This window comes from Bos grunniens, chromosome 19 (genome assembly GCF_055505025.1).
Source record: "Bos grunniens cultivar Pamir isolate PY7600 chromosome 19, Bosgru_T2T1.0, whole genome shotgun sequence".
Taxonomy (NCBI): domain Eukaryota; kingdom Metazoa; phylum Chordata; class Mammalia; order Artiodactyla; family Bovidae; genus Bos; species Bos grunniens.
Genome location: NC_141183.1, coordinates 53,456,128 through 53,477,159, shown reverse-complemented (window position 1 = coordinate 53,477,159; position 21,032 = coordinate 53,456,128). Strand labels below are relative to the sequence as shown.

At 36.8% G+C, this 21,032-nt stretch overlaps 1 protein-coding gene and 1 pseudogene across 14 annotated transcripts in view; one reads left to right on the top strand and one right to left on the bottom strand.

Moving 5' to 3' along the window:
• TRIM37 (tripartite motif containing 37) overlaps window positions 1-21,032 on the bottom strand; it is a 151,244-nt gene that overhangs the window by 72,126 nt on the left and 58,086 nt on the right. For 7 of the 14 annotated variants that reach the window (XM_086360616.1, XM_086360625.1, XM_086360615.1 and 4 more), the window contains exon 13: window positions 4,475-4,654. The exons of 2 other annotated variants lie outside the window; for them this stretch is intronic. In XM_086360616.1, the coding sequence (XP_086216742.1) occupies window positions 4,475-4,654 (180 nt within the window). Of the gene's footprint in view, window positions 1-4,474; window positions 4,655-9,613; window positions 9,680-21,032 lie in introns of all 14 variants that reach the window. 5 more of the 14 variants (XM_086360614.1, XM_086360621.1, XM_086360612.1 and 2 more) reach the window with 1 other exon arrangement.
• On the top strand, window positions 2,249-2,795 carry LOC147352680 (cytochrome c pseudogene; annotated as a pseudogene).

The following is a 21,032-nucleotide window of genomic DNA, read 5'->3' as shown; positions in this document are numbered from 1 at the left end:
AACAGAGGAAAACAACAGAATGGGAAAGACTAGAGATCTCTTCAAGAAAATTAGAGATACCAAAGGAACATTTCATGTAAAGATGGGCTCAATAAAGGACAGAAATGGTATGGACCTAACAGAAGCAGAAGATATTAAGAAGAGATGGCAAGAATACACAGAAGAACTGTACAAAAAAGATCTTCACGACCCAGATAATCACGATGGTGTGATCATTCACCTAGAGCCAGACATCGTGGAATGTGAAGTCAAGTGGGCCTTAGAAAGCATCACTACGAACAAAGCTAGTGGAGGTGATGGAATTCCAGTTGAGCTATTCCAAATCCTGAAAGATGATGCTGTCAAAGTGCTGCACTCAATATGCCAGCAAATTTGGAAAACTCAGCAGTGGCCACAGGACTGGAAAAGGTCAGGTTTCATTCCACTCCCAAAGAAAGGCAATTTCAAAGAATGCTCAAACTACCGCACAATTGCACTCATCTCACACGCTAGTAAAATAATGCTTAAAATTCTCCAAGCCAGGCTTCAGCAATATGTGACCTGTGAACTTCCTGATGTTCAAGCTGGTTTTAGAAAAGGCAGAGGAACCAGAGATCAAACTGCCAACATACGCTGGATCATGGAAAAAGCAAGAGAATTCCAGAAAAACATCTATTTCTGCTTTATTGACTATGCCAAAGCCTTTGACTGTGTGGATCACAATAAACTGTGGAAAATTCTGAAAGAGATGGGAATACCAGACCACCTGATCTGCCTCTTGAGAAATTTGTATGCAGGTCAGGAAGCAAGAGTTAGAACTGGACATAGAACAACAGACTGGTTCCAAGTAGGAAAAGGAGTACGTCAAGGTTGTATATTGTCACCCTGCTTATTTGACTTATATGCAGAGTACATTATGAGAAACACTGGACTAGAAGAAACACAAGCTGGAATCAAGATTGCCGGGAGAAATATCAATCACCTCAGATATGCAGATGACACCACCCTTACGGCAGAAAGTGAAGAGGAACTCAAAAGCCTCTTGATGAAGGTTAAAGTGGAGAGTGAAAAAGTTGGCTTAAAGCTCAACATTCAGAAAACAAAGATCATGGCATCCGGTCTCACCACTTCCTGGGAAATAGATGGGGAACAGTGGACACAGTATCAGACTTTATTTTTCTGGGCTCCAACATCACTGCAGATGGTGACTGCAGCCATGAAATTAAAAGACGCTTACTCCTTGGAAGGAAAGTTATGACCAACCTAGATAGCATATTCAAAAGCAGAGACATTACTTTGCCAACAAAGGTCCGTCTAGTCAAGGCTATGGTTTTTCCTGTGGTCATGTATGGATGTGAGAGTTGGACTGTGAAGAAAGCTGAGCACCGAAGAATTGATGCTTTTGAACTGTGGTGTTGGAGAAGACTCCTGAGAGTCCCTTGGACTGCAAGGAGATCCAACCAGTCCATTCTGAAGGAGATCAGCCCTGGGATTTCTTTGGAAGGAATGATGCTAAAGCTGAAACTCCAGTACTTTGGCCACCTCATGCGAAGAGTTGACTCATTGGAAAAGACTCTGATGCTGGGAGGGACTCGGGGCAAGAGGAGAAGGGGACAACAGAGGATGAGATGGCTGGATGGCATCACTGAGTCGAGTGAACTCCAGGAGTTGGTGATGGACAGGGAGGCCTGGCGTGCTGCGATTCATGGGGTCGCAAAGAGTGGGACACGACTGAGCGACTGATCTGATCTGATCTGAAACATCAGAACAAGAATTTGTTGCTCTACTAACATTCAAGTCTTTAAGCTCTGCTATAAACAAGAAAAGGCCAAAATAAAGACCCAGAGGTTGTGCTAAATTGCACTGAAGAAAGGAAACTCTCATACAGATCATCAGAAAGAATCAATACTACTAGGATTCCAATAAGATGACTAAGGCCATAAATAACAGCTGTTTTGCAGGCTGGTAAAATTGATATTTGAGTAATTGTACAGTCTTTCTGGTTAAATTATGAAACAGCAGCAAATTACTCCTTTTGGTGACTAAGAGAACCTAAAAGTTATACAATGATAGTAAAGTAATCTCCCCAAAGAAAAGATGACAAAAACATGAATTATTTTCTATATTCAAAATGCAATCCTTTCTTTCAGTTTCTTATTCTTCCAGGAAAGTTATGAAGAACAGTAAAGGGTGATATAATAGCAACTCATCCAGCATGCTCAAGGAAAAGAAATCAAAATAAATAAAATTTAAGAACATATTATTAGAAAGCGGGACGTTCGGCTTGTGAGCAGGAACTTCTCGGTCGCGCACAGAGGAAGAACGATTTAAAAATGGGTGATGTTGAGAAGGGCAAGAAGATTTTTGTTCAGAAGTGTGCCCAGTGCCATACTGTGGAAAAGGGAGGCAAGCACAAGACTGGGCCAAACCTCCATGGTCTGTTTGGACGAAAGACAGGTCAGGCTCCTGGATTCTCTTATACAGACGCCAACAAGAACAAAGGTATCACCTGGGGAGAGGAGACGCTGATGGAGTACTTGGAGAATCCCAAGAAGTACATCCTGGAACAAAGATGATCTTTGCTGGCATTAAGAAGAAGGGAGAGAGGGAAGACTTGATAGCTTATCTCAAAAAAGCTACCAATGAGTAATAGGTGGCCACTGCCTTATTTATTATGAATCAGAAGTGTCTCATGACTTTTTATGTGTACCATATTTAAATTGACTCATACACTAGAATTCAGATCATGAACGGCTGATGGAATAATTCTTTTGGACAGTCCTGATTTAAATAAGATTGGTTTGTGGTTAAACGAATATGGTCAGCTTTTTTAATTTTGATAGTAATTCCGGTTCAACAAGTACTATCATTTTTCCCATTCTAAAGAGATGACTGAACTTGAAAAAGGAATATTAAACTTTTTAGGGAGATGGTGCATTCCTTCTTAAAACCTATAAGAGATTGGTTTTATATTTAGATTTCTGTAACTGGTTATATTAATATATTTAAATATTGAAAAGGTGCCTTCACTGTCTCATAAACAGAGGAGGAGTCACACATGTTTCAAGTTGTGTTCATCAGCCTGTTAAGGCAAGGACTGAAAATACACTGACAAAGTCCACTTTATCTTTTTGGTTTTATAAACTATGCCAATTTAATTAAAATTCTCTATCTAAAATTTAGCCTTTTACTTAATGAAAGGCATTTTAGTGTGGTTTATGTATAGCATCAAATAAAGAGCATTTAGCACCTCACATTCTGTAGATGATCTTTAAGATCAGATGCTTTTTAAATTCCCTGTGACAAGATATGTTAACAAACTTTTCTTGTTAATTCTTCACAAAGTCAGACTAAGTTATAATTCAAGGTTGTCTTAAACAGGAATTCAGAAACGCAACTGTAGAACTATTTGTATACGGTGGTTGGTAATCATGCTTTTGCCAACTCAGCAGGATTAGAGGGGCTATGTCATTAGCTCAAATTTGTAAACTGTCTGATATAAGGCTTAAGAATTAAAAAACAAAGTCACAGAAAAAAAAAAAACATATTAAATCTCTTTTAAGGAAAAAAGAACTTTTAAAATTATTTGATGGAAACTTAAACTGTTAAACACTCTGAAACCTCTCAGTTCAAAACATATTTGAATTTCTTTTTTTAACTACTCAAGCTCTCATTTTGATCATCAAATTAAAATTGGGTGTAATGATGCCCCAAAACTGAATTATAAAAGTACCCCAATATTAAACAGGGCTGTTGCAATTCTGTAGTCCCTGCTTATGTTCTGTCCTGTATTGTAAATGACACATCAACTACCAACTCTTAGCTTATTTTCATCAATTTTCATCTGCATTCCCTTAATTTGATAGTATCTGGAAGAAACTGAAAATGTTTTTGTGAAACTAAGCTTACAAAGCCAGCCATCCAAATACAATATAAAATTTCCAGTGGGGGAAAAAAATTACTTGATATCATGTTATTCTTGAATTTCCAAATGGTGAAGCTGCTAGAATTTCAACAGATAAATGGGACATTACCATGTTTATTGGAAATAGTAGTTTACTCTTTATGGAGAGCGAGCAAGCTCCGTTGCTTCTTCAGACGTGTTAGACTCTTCGACCCTATGGACTGTAGCCTGCCAGGCTCCTCAGTGCATGGGATTCTCCAGGCAAGAATACTAGAGTGGGTTGCCATGCCCTCCTCCTCGGGATCTTTCCGACCCAGGGACTGAACCCAGGTCTCCTGCATTACAGGCAGATTCTTTAGTGCTGAGCCACTGGGTAAGTCCATTTTTTATGGAATTACTAACTAAATGTCACACACATTTCTCACTAGCTTATTCACTGACCACACAGGACTTCTGAAATTAAATGGGTAAGAACATGGTAGATTACAGTTAGTGTAGATTACAATATTCATCTTGGTTAAGTGAAGACTTTAAACTTCTGATGACATTATTCCCTGTGATACACGCCAAAATACAAATGCTTCCTATTACCTTAAAATCACTGTATCATTCTGTCGATTCAAGTATCCTTCATTTGCAAGTAAGTCCAAACGGAAAAATCTATTATAACCCCAGCATTCTCCAACTTCAAAGTCAGATGCAAATTCTCGAATGATATTTTTGGTAGGATCATTGCAGGATTGATGAACCATCTCTACACGATATTCATATCTAAAATTGAAAACAGACTATAAATATAGAGGTACTAAAGCAAGAATAAAAGACATAAAAACATCAAGGTCATTAAGTACCTAAGAAGAAACTTACTGATACATACAGCTACATGTCTTTCAGAAAGGATCATGACAACAGTATTATGAATGGAATTATGACATAATCAGCACTAGGTCCTTTCCCCCTCTTTAAAAGTGTTTACCATTACAGCAGGTACCACCTTAGAAAATGAATAAATTTTGTATAAACAGTACTTTAAAGGTTACACATTTTAGCAACACTATGTATTTTTCCATATATCTAATACCTAGTGTTTCCTCACAATACTCTACCACTTTCTTTGAGATGTACCACAATACAGTTTTAAAATAAATAATAAAATATGAATACTATATTTTTCTAATTCAATTTATCATAAATTAATTGTGCATTCAGAAACTCAAGCCTATAAAATTTTCTAGTAGAAAGTAAGTATACAGTGGGAAAGCCAGTACATTTAGACTTCCATATCTTAAATAGTATAAAATTTTCAAGTCTTCAAACTCATTTTTACTCAGCAAGTACTGTTACTGCAAGAACAAAAAGTGAAAAAAGATCATCAGAAGGAACATCCAACAGTAGCCATAAAGCTTCTCCATTTTGGTGGAGATAAACTTTAAAAACAAAAACCCAATACCTTAGTCTTCTATTTCTGCTTGCAAAGGGCAAAAGAAAAAATTACAGTTCTTTACCTACAAATGAATGTAAATACAGTTGACCCTTGAACAACACAGGTTTGAACTGTACTGGTCCACTTAAATGTGAATTTTTTTAATAGTAAATACTACAGCACTATACAACCTGTGGTTGTTTGAATCCGAGAATGTGGAACTGTGGATATGGAGGAACCCAGGAAAGGAAGGACCAATTAAAAGTTACATGCAGATTTTTGACTCTGTGGAGGACTGGTAACCCTAACCCCTGCTATGTTCAATGGTCAACTGTATTTAAGCACTATCAAAGGATTTTTATATTAGTATCTCTCACAGTGTATTGTTAATAGATTGATGGCACAAACTAATGCAAAAGCTATATTTTGTCTATCTAGATATTGCCGTTGTGAGGCCAGCTCTCACCAACAAGAGTTGCCACTAAATGTCTAAAAATAAACCCCAATACCTGTGTGCAACTGATATTTTACAAAGGCTCTAAGAGGATTCAATAGGGAAAGCAAAGCTTCCTCAACAAATGGTGCTGAGGGACTTCCTTGGTGGTCCAGTGGTTGGGAGACCAGGCTTTCGCTGGGTTCAGTCCCTGGCCAGGGAACTGGGATCCCAAAAATTGCAAAGCGAAGCCAAAAAACAAAACAAACAACCCCCCTAAAACCAAAACCAATAACAACAAAAAAACAAATGGCACTAAGAAATCTGATTACATGCAAATTTTATATATATATTTCATATACAACTTCCTAATTACATACACAAAAATGAACTCCAAATAGATCAATGACCCAAATACAAGGGCTAAAATTATAAAACTCTTAGAAGAAAATACAGGGGTAAATACTCAAGAATTCGAATTTGGCAATGGATTCAGAGACTTGACTCCAAAGCATGAACAAGAAATAGGTAACTTGGATTTCACAAAAACTTAAAATTTTTGTGCATCAGAGGACATTATCAAGAAACTGAAAAGACAACTCACAGAATGGAATACAGTTTTCAAATCACATGTCTGATAAGGATTTAGTATAAAAATATATAGAAAATTCTTGGAACTCAGCAATTAAGAGACAAGTAACCTATTTTAAAAATGAACAATGAACTTGAATAGACATTTCTCCTTTCTCCAAAGAATATATACAAATGGAAAATACAAAACAAAACATGAAAAGATGCTCAGTCTCACCAGTCATTAAGGAAATGCAGGTCAAAATCACAATGAGATACCACTTCAAATTCACTAGGATGCCTATAAAATATAATCTAAAAACGGGAAATAATGCATCCACTGTAGAAAACAGTTTGGCAGTTCCTCAGAATGTTAAAAATACAGAATTAGCATATAACCTAGCAATTCCACTATTGCTATATATTCAAAAGAAATGAAAACCTAAGCCCATATAAAAATAAAAACTTGTACATGAAATATTTATAGTAGGATTACTCATAATAGCCAAAAGATGGAAACAATCCATATGTCCATTAACAGATGAGTGGATAAACAAATTGAGGTATATACATACAATGGAATATTGTTCACCCACATAAAAGAACGAAGTTTTGATGCTTCAACACTGGTTGAACCCTGAAAACACTATGCTAATAATAACTAAAAAGACATCAAATATAAAAGATTCCAAACTGTATGAACTTTTATATGAAATATTCAGAATAGTAATTATCTAGGATTGAGTGAAGGAAAGGATGGGTACAAGGTGTTCTGAGATGATGAAAACATTCTGAAATTAGAGAGAGGTGGTGATTGTACAACACTGGAAACACACTAATTTCCACTGAACTGTGTATTTAAAAATGCTTTATATATGAATTTCATCTCAAAAAATAAAATTTACTTCTATTTTAAAAATGAGTAGTTAAAACCTCAAAATTCATAGAGAAACAACCAAGAATGTTGACAATCTAGGGAGAAAGACATTCATGCAGATGATTAAATACATCCAGGATCAAGACAGGTGTTAAGTTTAAAATCAATATAAAACAATTTTTGAAAAATCGGTTTATTATGCAAAAAAGCATATAGTATTTGAAAAAAAATCATTCTTTTATCTGCATTAATTCTCTCTTTAAAAAAAAATTATTTATTTGGCTGGGCTGGGTTTTAGTTGCAGCATGTAGGATCTATTATAGTTCCCTAACCAGGGATTGAACCTGGGTCCCCTGCGTGGCAGCACAGAGTCTTGGCCACTGGATCACCAGGGAAGTCCTTGCACTAGTTATTTAAAATTATGACAGATATACACCTATGTTTCTATTAAATATAGCAATTAATCCAAGCTATGTTATTTATAAAGCAACTCAACCCTTATCTCAGATAAAACTAAAACCTCAAATTTGAATATTCCAACTTAAATTCCTTTCTTTTATCAAACTGAAAATCTGAGTGAACTGAACAATCATTAACTTAAAATTTAAGTCTCATTAGTATTACTCCCCAAGGGAAAGTTCTATTCTTTTCTTAAGCAACTCAAAGAAATTTCCTTCTCTAAAACAAGTCAGCTCAGTAAATACTGTTAAGAGCCAATTTGAGGATATCACTCACGTGTAAATTTCCTCCAAAGCCAAGACAGGTTAATGATAACACACACAGGGAGAAAGGTATTTACATACAATGAAATTATCAAAGTACTTCTGCAGCGTCCCAGGTGTTATTAAAATCTACTAGATAATACAATGATTTATATTTTTACTTCATATTCTGACAGTTAAACTACCTCACTGCTAAACTCTCAATCCCATAATTGAATGATGTTTCAGTAATTAATTTAAAAAGTATTCAAAACTTTTCTCTAGGCTTACTGGACTGTTAAAGAGAATTAACAGGTAAGGGAAATTCCTAGTCGCCCAAGGGTTAGGACTCCGTGCTTTCACTGATGAGGAAGCAGGTTCTATCCCTCGTCGGGGAACTAAGACCCTACATGCTGCATCAGTTAGTCAGTTCAGTTGCTCAGTCCTGTCCGACTCTTTGCGACTCCATGGACTGCAGCATGCCAGGCTTCCCTGTCCATCACCAACTCCCAGAGCTTACTCAAACTCATGTCCATTGAGTCAGTGATGCCATCCAACCATCTCATCCTGTCATTCCCTTCTCCTTCTGCCTTCAATCTTTCTCAGCATCAGGGTCTTTTCCAATGAATCAACTCTTCGCATCAGGTGGCCAAAGTACTGGAGTTTCAGCATCAGTCCCTCCAGTGAATACCCAGGACTGATTTCCTTTAGGATGGACTGGTTGGATCTCCTTGCAGTCCAAGAGACTTTCAAGAGTCTTCTCAAACACCACAGTTCAAAAGCATCAAGTCTTTGGCGCTCAGTTTTCTTTATACTCTGACTCTCACATCCATACATGACTACTGGAAAAACCATAGCTTTGACTAGACGAATCTCTACTTTTTAATATGCTGTCTAGATTGGTCATAGCCTTTCTTCCAAGGAGTAAGCGTCTTTCAATTTCATGGCTGCAGTCACTATCTGCAGTGATTTTGGAGCCCCAAAATATAAAGTCTCTGTTTCAACTGTTTCCCATTTACTTGCTATGAAGTGATGGGACCAGATGCCATGATCTTAGTTTTCTGAATGTTGAGTTTTAAGCCAACTTTTTCACTCTCCTCTTTGACTTTCATCAAGAGGCTCTTTAGTTCTTCTTTGCTTTTTGCCATAAGGGTGTCATCTGCATATCTGAGGTTATTGATATTTCTCCCAGCAATCTTGATTCCAGCTTGTGCTTCTTCCAGCCCAGCATTTCTCATGATGTATTCTGCATATAAGTTAAATAAGCAGGGTGACAATATACAGCCTTGACGTACTCCTTTCCTGATTTAGAATGAGTCTGTTGTTCCATGTCCAGTTCTTAACTGTTGCTTCCTGACCTGTATAAAGATTTCTCAGGAGGCCGGTCAGGTGGTCTGGTATTCCCATCTCTTGAAGAATTTTCCACAGTTTGTTGTGATCCACACAGTCAAAGGCTTTGGCAGAGTCGATAAAGCAGAAGTAGATGTTTTTCTGGAACTCTCTTGCTTTTTCAGTGATCCAAAAGATGTTGGCAATTTGATCTCTGGTTCCTCTGCCTTTTCTAAAACCAGCTTGAACATCTGGAAGTTCATGGTTCACGTACTACTGAAGCCTGGCTTGGAGAATTTTGAGCATTATTTTGCTAGAGTGTGAGATGAGGGCAATTGTGCAGTAGTCTGAGCATTCTTTGGCATTGCCTTTCTTTGGGATTGTAATGCAAACTGACCTTTTCCAATCCTGTGGCCACTTGAGTTTTCCAAATTTGCTGGCATATTGAGTGCAGCAGCACATGCTGCATAGCACAGCCAAAAAAAAGAAAAGAAAAAAAAAAAAAAACCCAATGATAAGATGTCTGTTTTTACCCAAACAGAATATTCTCATTAAGGTATTTAGATAATATCTAGCAAATACACAATTCTAATCTTAAACCTTAGTATCCTGAATGATAGTATTTCATTATCACTGATAATATTACTACTACTTATAATGTAAACTTTAAGTTCCTTAAGTGTATATATCAACAATAAAAGCATGCAAAATGAAACCAGCACCAAAAGCAACAGAAATGTCACAAAATCTACCTGTCAGCAAGAGCAGAATCTTAGGAAGGTAAGAAACACAGGTACAGACACACCTTGTTTTACTGTGCTTTTAGTTTTTTGTACTTCAGAGGCATATCCCTGTTACACATTGAAGGTTTGTGGCAACCTTGCATCAAACAAGTCTATTTGGCTCCACTTTTCCAACAGCATTTAGTCACTTCATGTCTATGTCACAGTTTGTAATTCTCACAATCTTTCAAACTTTTACATTATTATTGTTACATCTGTAATCATGATCTATGACCAGTGACCTCTGATGGAATTGTTTTGGGGTGCCACAAACCATATCCAACGACAAACTTAACTGATAAACGTGTATGTTCTGACTGCTTTACCTATCAGCATCTGTCTTCCCTGCTCCTCCTCCCCAATTTCTTTCCTTCTCTTAGGCCTCCCTATTCCTGAGATATAACAATACTGAAATTAGGCAAATTAATGGCCTTTAAGTGTTCAAGTGAAAGAGAAACTCAAGTCTTATTTTAAATCAAAAGCTAGAAATGATTAAGGTTAATGAGGAAGACATGCTGAAAGCCAAGAGAGGCTGAAAGCTAGGCCACTTGTGTCAAACAGTTAGCCAAGCTACGAATGCAAAGGAAAAATTCTTACAGGAAGCTGAAAGTGTTACTCCAGTGAACACACAATTTAAAAAGCTAAACTGTATCACTGATGACATGGAGAAAGTTTTAGTGGTCCAGATAGAAGAACAAACAAGCTACAACATTCCCCGAAGGCAAAGCCTAATCCACAGCAAGGTCCTAAGTCTCAATTCCACAAAGGCTGAGAGAGACGAAGAGGCAGCAGAAGAAAATTTAAAGCTACCAGAGGCTGGTTGCTGAGGTTGAAGGAACGAAGCTGTCTTCATAACATAAAACCAGAAGCTGGTAGAGAAGCTGCAGCAAGCTATCCAGAAGTACTGTCTGGCTTCAAAGCATCCAAGGACAGGCTGAGTTTTGTCAGGAGCTGATGTAGCTGGTGACTTTAAGCTGAAGCTAATGCTCATTTACCTTTCTGAAAACCCTAGAGCCCTTAAGAACTACGCTAAACTTACTCTGCCTTTGCTCTATAAAAAGAACAAAGCCTGAGGACAACCCATCTCTTCACCTGTGGTTAACTGAATATTTTAAGCCCACTGTTGAGATTTACTGCTCTGGAAAAAAAAACTTTTTGCAAAGTATTACTGCTCACTGACAATGCACCTGGGCACCCAAGAGCTCTGATGGAGATGTACAAAACTGATGTTGCTTTCAGGCCTGCTCACGTACATCCATTCTGTGGCCCACAGATAAGGAGTGATTTTGACTTTCAACTCTTATTAATTAAGAAATATATTTCATAAGGCAATAACTGCTGTAGTAATTGCTCTGATGGATCCAGGTAAAGTAAATTGAAAACCTGGAAAGGTTTAACCATTCTAGATGCCAAAAAGACCATTCATGATTTGTGGGAAGAGGTTGGAAAAATCAACATTAGGAGGACTTTGAAAGAACTTGACGCCAAACCTCACAAAAGACTTTAAGGGGTTGAAGATCTCAGTGGAGGAAGTAACTGCAGACATGGCAGAAACAGCGAGAGAATTAGAATCAGAAGTAGAGCCTGAAGATGTGACTGAGCTGCTACCATCTCCATAAAACTTTAATGGATGAGGAGCTACTTTCTATGAATGAGAAAAAAAAAGGTTTCTTGAGACACAACCTACTCCAGGTAAAGATACTGTGAAGATTATTGAAATGATAACAAAGGATTTAGAATATTACATAAATTTAGTTGATAAAGCACTGGTGAAGGAAATGGCAATCCACTCTAGTATTCTTGCCTGGAAAATCCCATGCACAGAGGAGCATGGCAGGCTATAATCCACAGGGTCACAAAAAAGTAGGGCAACAATAGTTGATAAAGCAAAGTCAGGATTTGAGAGGATTGACTCCAAATCTGAAACAAGTTCTACTGTGAGTAACATGCTATCAAACAGCACTGCATGCTACAGAGAAACCACACATGAGAGGACAAGTCAATCAATGCTGCAAACTTTACTGTTACCTTATTTAAAGAAGTTGCTACACCCACCCTAGCCTGTAGCAATCACTACCCTGATCAGACAACAGCCACCAAATACCAGCAAAGAATTATGACCCACTGATGACTCAGGGATGGTTTGCATTTTATAGCAATAAGGTATTTTTAATTAGATATGTATACTGTTTTCTGAGACATACTATCGCACACTTAATATACTATAAACATAACTTTTATGTGACTTGCTTTATTGCAGTGGTCTAGAACCAAACCTGCAATATCTCTGAGTTATGCCTATCTACAGATCAGAAAATAGTCAAGAGACAAGAAGAGAACCAAGATTAATGGTAGCAACAGGGTTATGAACAAAATCCTATAATGACTAAACGTCTTATAATTTTGTCCATGATCAACCACCTTCCAATTACAAATTTGGTGGTTAAGAACAAAGAATACAGAGAAAGAAAAATCTATGTTAAACAGACTGCATTTTAACAATGCTGAACTTAAGTGAATAACTTAGCTGTTATACTTCCATCTGTAAAATGGGAGTGATAATAGCAGTGACAGCACATGAGGTGGTAGTAAAGCAAAATGAGTTATATAAGGCAAAGTGCAGAGCACAAAGTATATACTCAGCTTCTGCTGCTAAGTCGCTTCCGTCGTGTCCGACTCTGTGCGACCCCATAGACGGCAGCCCCCCAGGCTCCACCGTCCCTGGGCAGATGTTAGCTATTATAGCAACAATACAGGTCCAATAGCAACAGTCCACGGCTTCAGATCACAGATCTGGGACAGAGTTATGACTAAAATATATTAATAGTTACAACTCAGAGGCCAGAATCCTTTCTATACTACCAGCTTTATTCATAGCTTGACTCACGAGTGGTGGCAAGAATGTTCTACATTAAGGTTAGTCTATGTCAGAGGTTGTGCTATTGAGGGTCAGTTCCTATGATTCTTTCAGCAATCCAAAAAGTCAAAACCAATCTTTGTAATAATGCTAAGATGTTATTTGCCTTTTTCACTGTGTTTGACATTTTCACTAATGGTGCAAAAGCAATGGTAGTTAAAATGTACCAGTAATCATACTATTCAATGCTACATATTTTCAGGCAGGGTGGGGGCGGGGGGAAGTATCTTTGAAGAAGTAGTAAAAATGACAAATGTTATTAAACCGCAACACTTGGTGTCACAAATGGGAAACATACAAAAAGTACTTATGCTGCAATGGTTGCCTTCGAAAAAACCACTTTGTTCAACTGAGTTCCAAGATCAGTCACTTTTTTGTGAAACAAACTGAAAGAACTGACAAACAATAGTTATTCGGTTGTAGATACCGGACAGACATGTTCTGGACCAAAATAACTAAGGAAAAGAACTGCCAGTATCTGTTGCCAGTGATAAAACACACTTTCAAGCAAAAAAAAAAAAGAAAGAAAACCATAATCCTGGAAAACTTGTACGTACCACATGAACTTAAAAGCTTTTCAATACTTTAAGACTTTTATTATGAAAACGGTGCTATCAATGAATGTGACTGATACTGCATAATGAAATGTATCAACTGTATTTAGTAAAAAATTATTTTCTAAATGATTAACCCAGAGTGTTACAAAGTCATACATGAGTAAAAGATCCATGCAAAGCGTAAGACAGGCCAATCAAGTTTTAATTGTTTTTCTGAATAAAAGTTTTAATGAAATGGGCCTTTTCTGGTGGTCCAGTGATTAAGAATCAAACTTGCAATGCAGAGGATACAGGTTCGATCCCTGGTTCAGGAAGATCCCACATGTGGCAGAGCAACTTAGCCCGCAAGCCACAATGTTGAGCACCTGTGTTCTCGATGGAGATCGCAAGCTGCAACTATTGAAGCCCACACCCTAGAGCTCATGCTCTACAACAAAAGAAACCGCCACAATGAGAAGCCTGCACAGAGAGAGGAGCCCCCCCGCCACAACTAGAGAAAAAGCCTGAGCAGCAAGGAAGACTTAGCACAGCCATAAACAAAAAGTTTTAATGACATGGAACTTAAGTGTATAATTGGTAAGTCAGACACATATTTATATATATCCATAAAACCATCACCAGTACAGCAACCAAAACACATATCCACCATACCAAGTCTCCTCTGCCTCACATAATTCTCTTACCTTCTCCCTACACCTTCCAACCAACCTCAGCCCAGCCTGCCCCATCTCTCAGCAACCACACATCTGCACTGTCACTATAGATTAGTCTGCATTTTTCTAGAGGTTTATATAAATAGAATCATTCATATGTGCTCTTTTTAATCTGGCTCCTTTCATTTAAAATAATTTAACAGTCCTATTGTCACATGTGTCAACAGTTCATTATTTTTTATTGCTAAGTTTTATTTCATCGTCTAGCCATAGCAAAATTTGCTTATTTATCTGCTGCTGGCCATTAGGGTTGATTTTACTTAGCTATTCAAAATGTAGTTATTATGAACATTTCTATAAGACTTTGTTGGATATCTAGTTCCTTTTCTCTGAGGTAAATATCTAAGAGTGGTTTGACTGAGTCATGCAGAAGTGTATGACTTGCTTACACCAACTTGTTTACAGAAGTCATTGTATCATTTTATATTCCCACCAGAAGCATCTAAGACTTCAGATTTCTCTATATTCTAAGACTTCAGATTTCTCTACATTCTTGCCAACACGTGGTATGATCTTTGGAATTATAGCTACTCTAATAGGACACGGTAGTATTGTTTTGTAGATAAATGTGTTTCCCTAATGACTAATGCTATAAACACCTTACACAGGCTTATTTTGCCATGTATATACCTTCTTTATGGGGTGTCGCACGAACTTTTTGCCACTATGGGGAAGGGACCTTGTTTATTTATTATCAGTACAACTCCACATAATCTGAGGAAGACAACTTTATAATTCCCATGAAGTCTAATTTACAAATGTGTTTCTTTTGTGGATTGTGCTTTTGCATTTTAACTAAAATAACGATGCCCAAGACAAAAGTACATTTCCTCTTGTGTTATCTCCAGCAAGTTTTATTATTTTACAATTTAAATCTAGGTCTAGGAACAATTTTCAGTTAGTTTAAGTATATAGTGTGAGGTATGGATCCGAGTTCCATTTTTTGTATATGAACATCTAAATGTTGAAGCGCAATTTGTTGAAAAGATTACACCTTCCCCACAGCACTGTCTTTGCATCTTTTTCAACCACTAATTTCCTAATGAAAGTGCATTTATTTCTGGAATTGTAACACAGGTATCCCCAATTTTTTAACATTCTCTTTCCGCCACTTTACTTTTTACAAAAGGGTCTACACTAGTACTTGTTTTTGCTAACCAAGAAAAATTTCACTTTGAAAAAAAAACAAAAACAGCTGAAAAGTGAAAATAGCATTCAGTGCTTGTTTTGTAGCAAGCCATTAGAGAGGCATACTCTGAGCAGCAAGAGTGTCACCACCAACCTCCTTCCCAAGGAACTATACTCATCATCTCAGTATCAAGCTGCCATAGCTTTGAATTGTGTCTGTAAGCATATATACTTTATCCTTTAATATTCTGTGCATCCATTAGCAGGTATGTCTCAAGGTAATTGTTTCTTCACTTGATGCCATTTCATCTTACAAAAGGTTTCAGAGAACTGCTCTACTTTCGGATCATGAAGGAGATCTGTATATTCCATTGATCATCTTTCTCTTACGCTAATATGATGTTGTATTACGCTAATACTATGGCTTTATTATATGTCTTCAGTTACAGTGTTAGACTTTAAATGTTATCCTTTAGATTTCAATGATTTTCTCTACTGCATGTTTATTTCATTGTATTTTTTATCTTTGTTACTATTTTTATTCCGTTTACTTTTCATTTAACTTGTTCTTTTTTCTAGTTTATTAAGACAGACACTGACATTTATTTAAGGCCTTTCTGCTTTTCACTTATATGGGCATTTAGTCATATAAATTTTCCCCTACCTATTGCTTTAGCAACATACTACAAATTCTGGTATGCTGTGTTTTCACTCCAGTTCAAAAAACTTTAAAAATCTATTATGATTTCCTCTTGGATCCAGGCGTTATTTAGAAGTATGTTATTTACTTTTCAACTATGTCAGATTTTTAAAATATCTATTACAAATAGCTAAACTGAATTCATTACAGTTAAAAAAAAAACCTGAATGATTTGAATATTTTTGAATTTTTTCAGACATATTTTACGTTCCAGAATATGGTCTTTCTTGGTAAATATTTTGTGCACACTTAAGGATAATTTGCATTCTGCTACCGTTGGATCAAAGAGTCTATGAATATCCAGCAAGTCAGGCTGGGTGACAGGGCTATCCAGATTTACTATATCCTTGATGATTTTCTGCCTACCTGCTGTATCAACTGAGAGAAGAAGTTCTATTTCTTCTTATACTTCTATCAGTTTTTGCTTTGTGCATTTTCAAAATCTGTTACCAGAGTATAAACAGAAATATTTATAATCATTGAATATCCTCTTCATTAACTGATCCTTTTATCTCTGTGAAATAAACTTCTTTATCTCTGGTAATATGCTTTCCTTTGAAATCTACTTGGATATTAAAGTAACATCTCCAACTTGGTTTTGATTAGTATGGTATATCTTTACATTTAAAGCATATTTCTTAGGTTTGGCATACACTTGAGTTTTGCTATTCTAGCCAATCTGACAATTTCTACTTTTTATTTGGGGTGTTTAGACCATTTACGGTGCCACATCTTGCTATTCCTCCCATCTGTGTTTTGTTACCACTTATCTTTTCCTGCCTGCTTTAAGTCTAAGATTTGGTTCAATTTTATCCCCACCACTGCTTTATAAACTAAACATCTCTGTCATTTTAGCAGTGGCTTTATAGTTTATAGTTATGGGAGGCTGAACAGTATCCCCAAGGTATTGACATCTTAATTCTCAGAACCTGTGACTGGGAATACACAGCTGCAATTAAGCCAAGGATCCTGAGATGAGGGGACTGTGCTGGAAAATCCACGTACACCCTAAATGTAACCATAAATGTTACTGTAAGAGAAAAGCAGAGGAAGATCTGACAGAGACAAAAAAAGGTAAGGCAACGTGACCAAAGGCAGAGATAGGAGTGACACTGTCATAAGCCCAAGAATGCTGGCAGGAAGCAAAAGTGGAAAAAGGCAAGAAACAGATCTCCCTTAGTGTAACTGGAGCTAGCACAACTCTACTGAAGCTCTGATTTTGGCCTAGCAATGGTTTTTGGATTTTTGGCCTCCAGAAATGTGAGGGAAATGTTATCTGTTGTTTTAAGCTGCCAAATTTCTGGTAATTTGTTACAAGAGGCAAGAAAAAATAATAGGATAGTATGTATCTTTAATGTATCACAGTCTAGCTTTAATTGTTATTATACCATTTTACATATAGTGTCAGAATCTTACATTATACTTCCATGCTTTAATCGTTTGGCCTTTGAAAACAATTATTTGTTTATTTCTGGTTTAGCTGGGTCTTCACTGCTGCACACAGGCTCTCTCTAGTTGCGGTGAGCAGGGGCGTCTCCTGTGCACTGGCTTCTCCGTGTGGTGGCTTCTCTTGCTGCAGAGCACGTGCTCGAGGCGTGAAGGCTTCAGTAGTTGCGGCTCATGGGCTCTAGAGCGTAAGCTCAGTGGCTGTGGTGCACGGGGTCAGCTGCTCTGTGGCATGTAGGACCTTCCAGGACCAGGGATCAAACCCATGTCTCCAAGATTGGCAGGCAGATTTTAACTACTGGACCACCTAGGAAGTTCCTCTTTTGGCCTTTATATAGCTGTTTTTGTTGTGAATTTTGCTTCTAAATATGTTAAAAACCCCGAAATATAATGCTACTGTTCTTTATTATATTGTCAATTATCACTTAAAATTACTTCAGTAATAGAAGAAAAACTTTATTTACCCAAGTAATTTCCATTTCTGGTACTCTTCATTTCTTTGTTTAAATTCAGAGGTTCACCTGGTATTATATACCCTGTCTGAAGCATGTACTTGAACATTTCTTATAGTTCAGATCTGAAAATGTCTTAGTTTCACTGTATTTTTTAAAATATATTCTTGCCAATTATAAAATTCTAGGTTAACGTTAGTTTCTTTCAATCTTTTTAAAATGTTGCTATATTATCATTTCACTTGTATTGTTTCCAGTGAGAAACCTGATTTCACCCTTACCTTTGTGCCTCTAAATTTAATGACTTTTTTTTCACTGCCAGTTTAAGATATTTTGTTTACCATTGGTTTTAAGCAATTTGATTATGATATGCTTTGATGTTTCCTTCATGTTTCATGTGCTTATAGTTCACTAAACTTCTGGATCCATGGGCTTAAAGCTTTTATCAAGTTTGGAAAGTATTTACTTTTTCCTTCCCATCCCCTTCTTCCAGGACTCCAGATATTTGTACATTAAGCTACTTAAAGTTGTTTTATAGTTTTGGAATTCTATTCTCTATGTTCACATTTTGAATAGTTTCTATAGCTAATGCCTTCAGGTCCATTAATTCATTAATTAATCTTTTCTTAATTAATTAATCAGTTAATCCTTTCTTCTGTAGTATCTAATCTATCATTCATGCCATCCAGTGTATTCTTCATTTCAAATATAGTTAGTTCATTCTCAATAAGTTCAGTATGAATTTTTGTATCTTCCATATCTCTATTCAACTTTTGAAGAAATGGAGTGTAGTTATAAAAACTGAGAAAAATATTTTCTCCTAATTCTCACATGAGAACCTAGTTGTCTTTTTAAGCCATACAAAGATTTCCAAAAATGCAAAACAATACAAGTTTTCTCATCAAATATTGTTTTGTTTTAGAGTTACTATTCATAGAAATATAATTTATGCTAATATGCAATTAGTTTATCGTAAGTAAATTAATTTTTTTAATGTTTTAATTTATAATTCATAAAATACCAATAGATATAACTCACATTAAAAAAAAAAAAAAAACAGTTCTCGCTCAAATCAACTGATCACTCTCCTCAGTACTGGTTATGTCTTCCTGCCTCTTTGCATGCCAATTAATCTTTGATTGAATAACAGATAATGTAACCTTAGCTTTGTTGGGTGCTGGATATTTTTGTAATCTTATCAGTTTTCTTGAGCTCTGCTCTAGACTGCTGTTAGGTTACCTGGAAACAATTTAGTTCTTCCAGGTCTTGCTTTTACTTGTTAGATGGGTCTGGAGTAATGCCCAGTCTAGGACTGTTCTCCACTAGGGAGGCAAAAATGTCCTGTGTACTTCATTCAATGCCCCATGGATCAGAAGTTACCATTACAGTGATAGGAACAAACACAATTACTGGCCCTGTACCAGGCACCAGGCACCACTCCCTCTAAACCTTCCCAGATGGTCCTTCCCCCAACCTCAGGTAGGTTTTTTACCTGCAGGCTCTGCTCAATACTCTACAGAATATTTGAGGAGTGTGTGTTAGTCACTGAGTTGTGACCGACTCTTTGCGAGCCCATACACTAGAGCCCACCTAGCTTCTCTGTCCATGGGATCTCCAGGTAAGAACACTGGAGTAGGTTGCCGTGCCCTTCTCATATTTGAAGAGAACGCCTTACAAATCTCTGGAGCTCTTTGTCCAGATCTCTCTTCTGGTATTCTGTCCACTGCACTCTAGGTGTGCTGGTCTTCCTGGACACTCAGCACTGTCTCCTCAACTCAAGGAGTTAGCCAGACTCTGTTGCATTTCTGCCTCCATGTGTTATGGCCTGAAAACTCTCTCAAGGTTAAGTGAGGCAATCATAGATACGATTTATTTCCTGTCTCTCAGGGATTGCTTTCATTTGTTGCCTCAGGTCTGGTGTCTAGAAAATGTTTTTCTTTTTGGTTGTTATAGAAGAAAGGGTTATCACTATTATGCCATAACTGGAAGCACATATCTCAATTCAAACTAACAGATTATGGTGTAACAGAGTGAAATAAAATTCACTGATATGGTTCCAGATTTCATACTACAAATTACATTTAACAAACAAGCACTTGTTCAATTTTGGGGTAATATCAATGATGATTCACAATTATCTAAAACTGCTTTTTAAAGTGTTCCTCCCTAACAAAAAGTAGATTAGGGCTGCCAGGAACTGGGTGGGAAGGGGAAGTGATTGCTAAGAAGTACAGTGTTGCTTTGTGGGATGATGAAAATGTTCTGCAGAAATCCCTGGCAGCAGTGGTTAAGATTCTGTGCTTCCAGTGTGGGAGCACAGGTTTGCTCCCTCGTTGGGGAACTAAGATTCCACATGCCATGAGGCATGGCCAAAAAATTAAAAAAAAAAAAAGAAAGAAAGAAAATGTTCTGAAATTAGATATGGTGATAGCTGTCGAACTCAATGAATATACTAAAATCTACTGAATTCTACACTTATATTTATATGATGAACTTTATGGTATGAACTTTACGGTATGGTTCCCTGGTGGCTCAGAAGGCAGGAAGATCCCCTGGAGAAGGGCATGGCTACCCACTCCAATCCTGCCTGGAGAATTCCATGGACAGAGGAGCCTGTAGGGCTACAGTCCATGGGGTTGCAAAGAGTTGGACACAAGTGTGCAACTAACACTTCCATGTGGCATGTGAACTGTATCTCACTGTAAAAAACCTTTCCTAACTACGTATGAAATTCAAAACCCATCAGGCGAGATTTATATATACTTCAACCCAAACAACTTATTACAGTAAACTGAAAAGCCATACATTAAGAGGTTTTTTACAATACGTTTTCTCACCAAGTATTATTTTGCTTTAGAAAAAGTTATTCTCTAAGAAAATGTTATTTATGCTAATATGTAATAGGTTTATTATTACTTTAAAGTGAATTAACAAAAATTTTAAATTTTTTGTTTTAATTTCTAATTCAGATAATATCAACAGATAAACCCATATAAAGAAAAATTCTTTGGATTTCCCAATAAAATTTAAGAGTACAGAGTCCTGATGCCATATAATTTGAGAACTGACAGTCTATGCCAACATACTATGCCAGAGATTCCATACTGGTATAATATCTTAA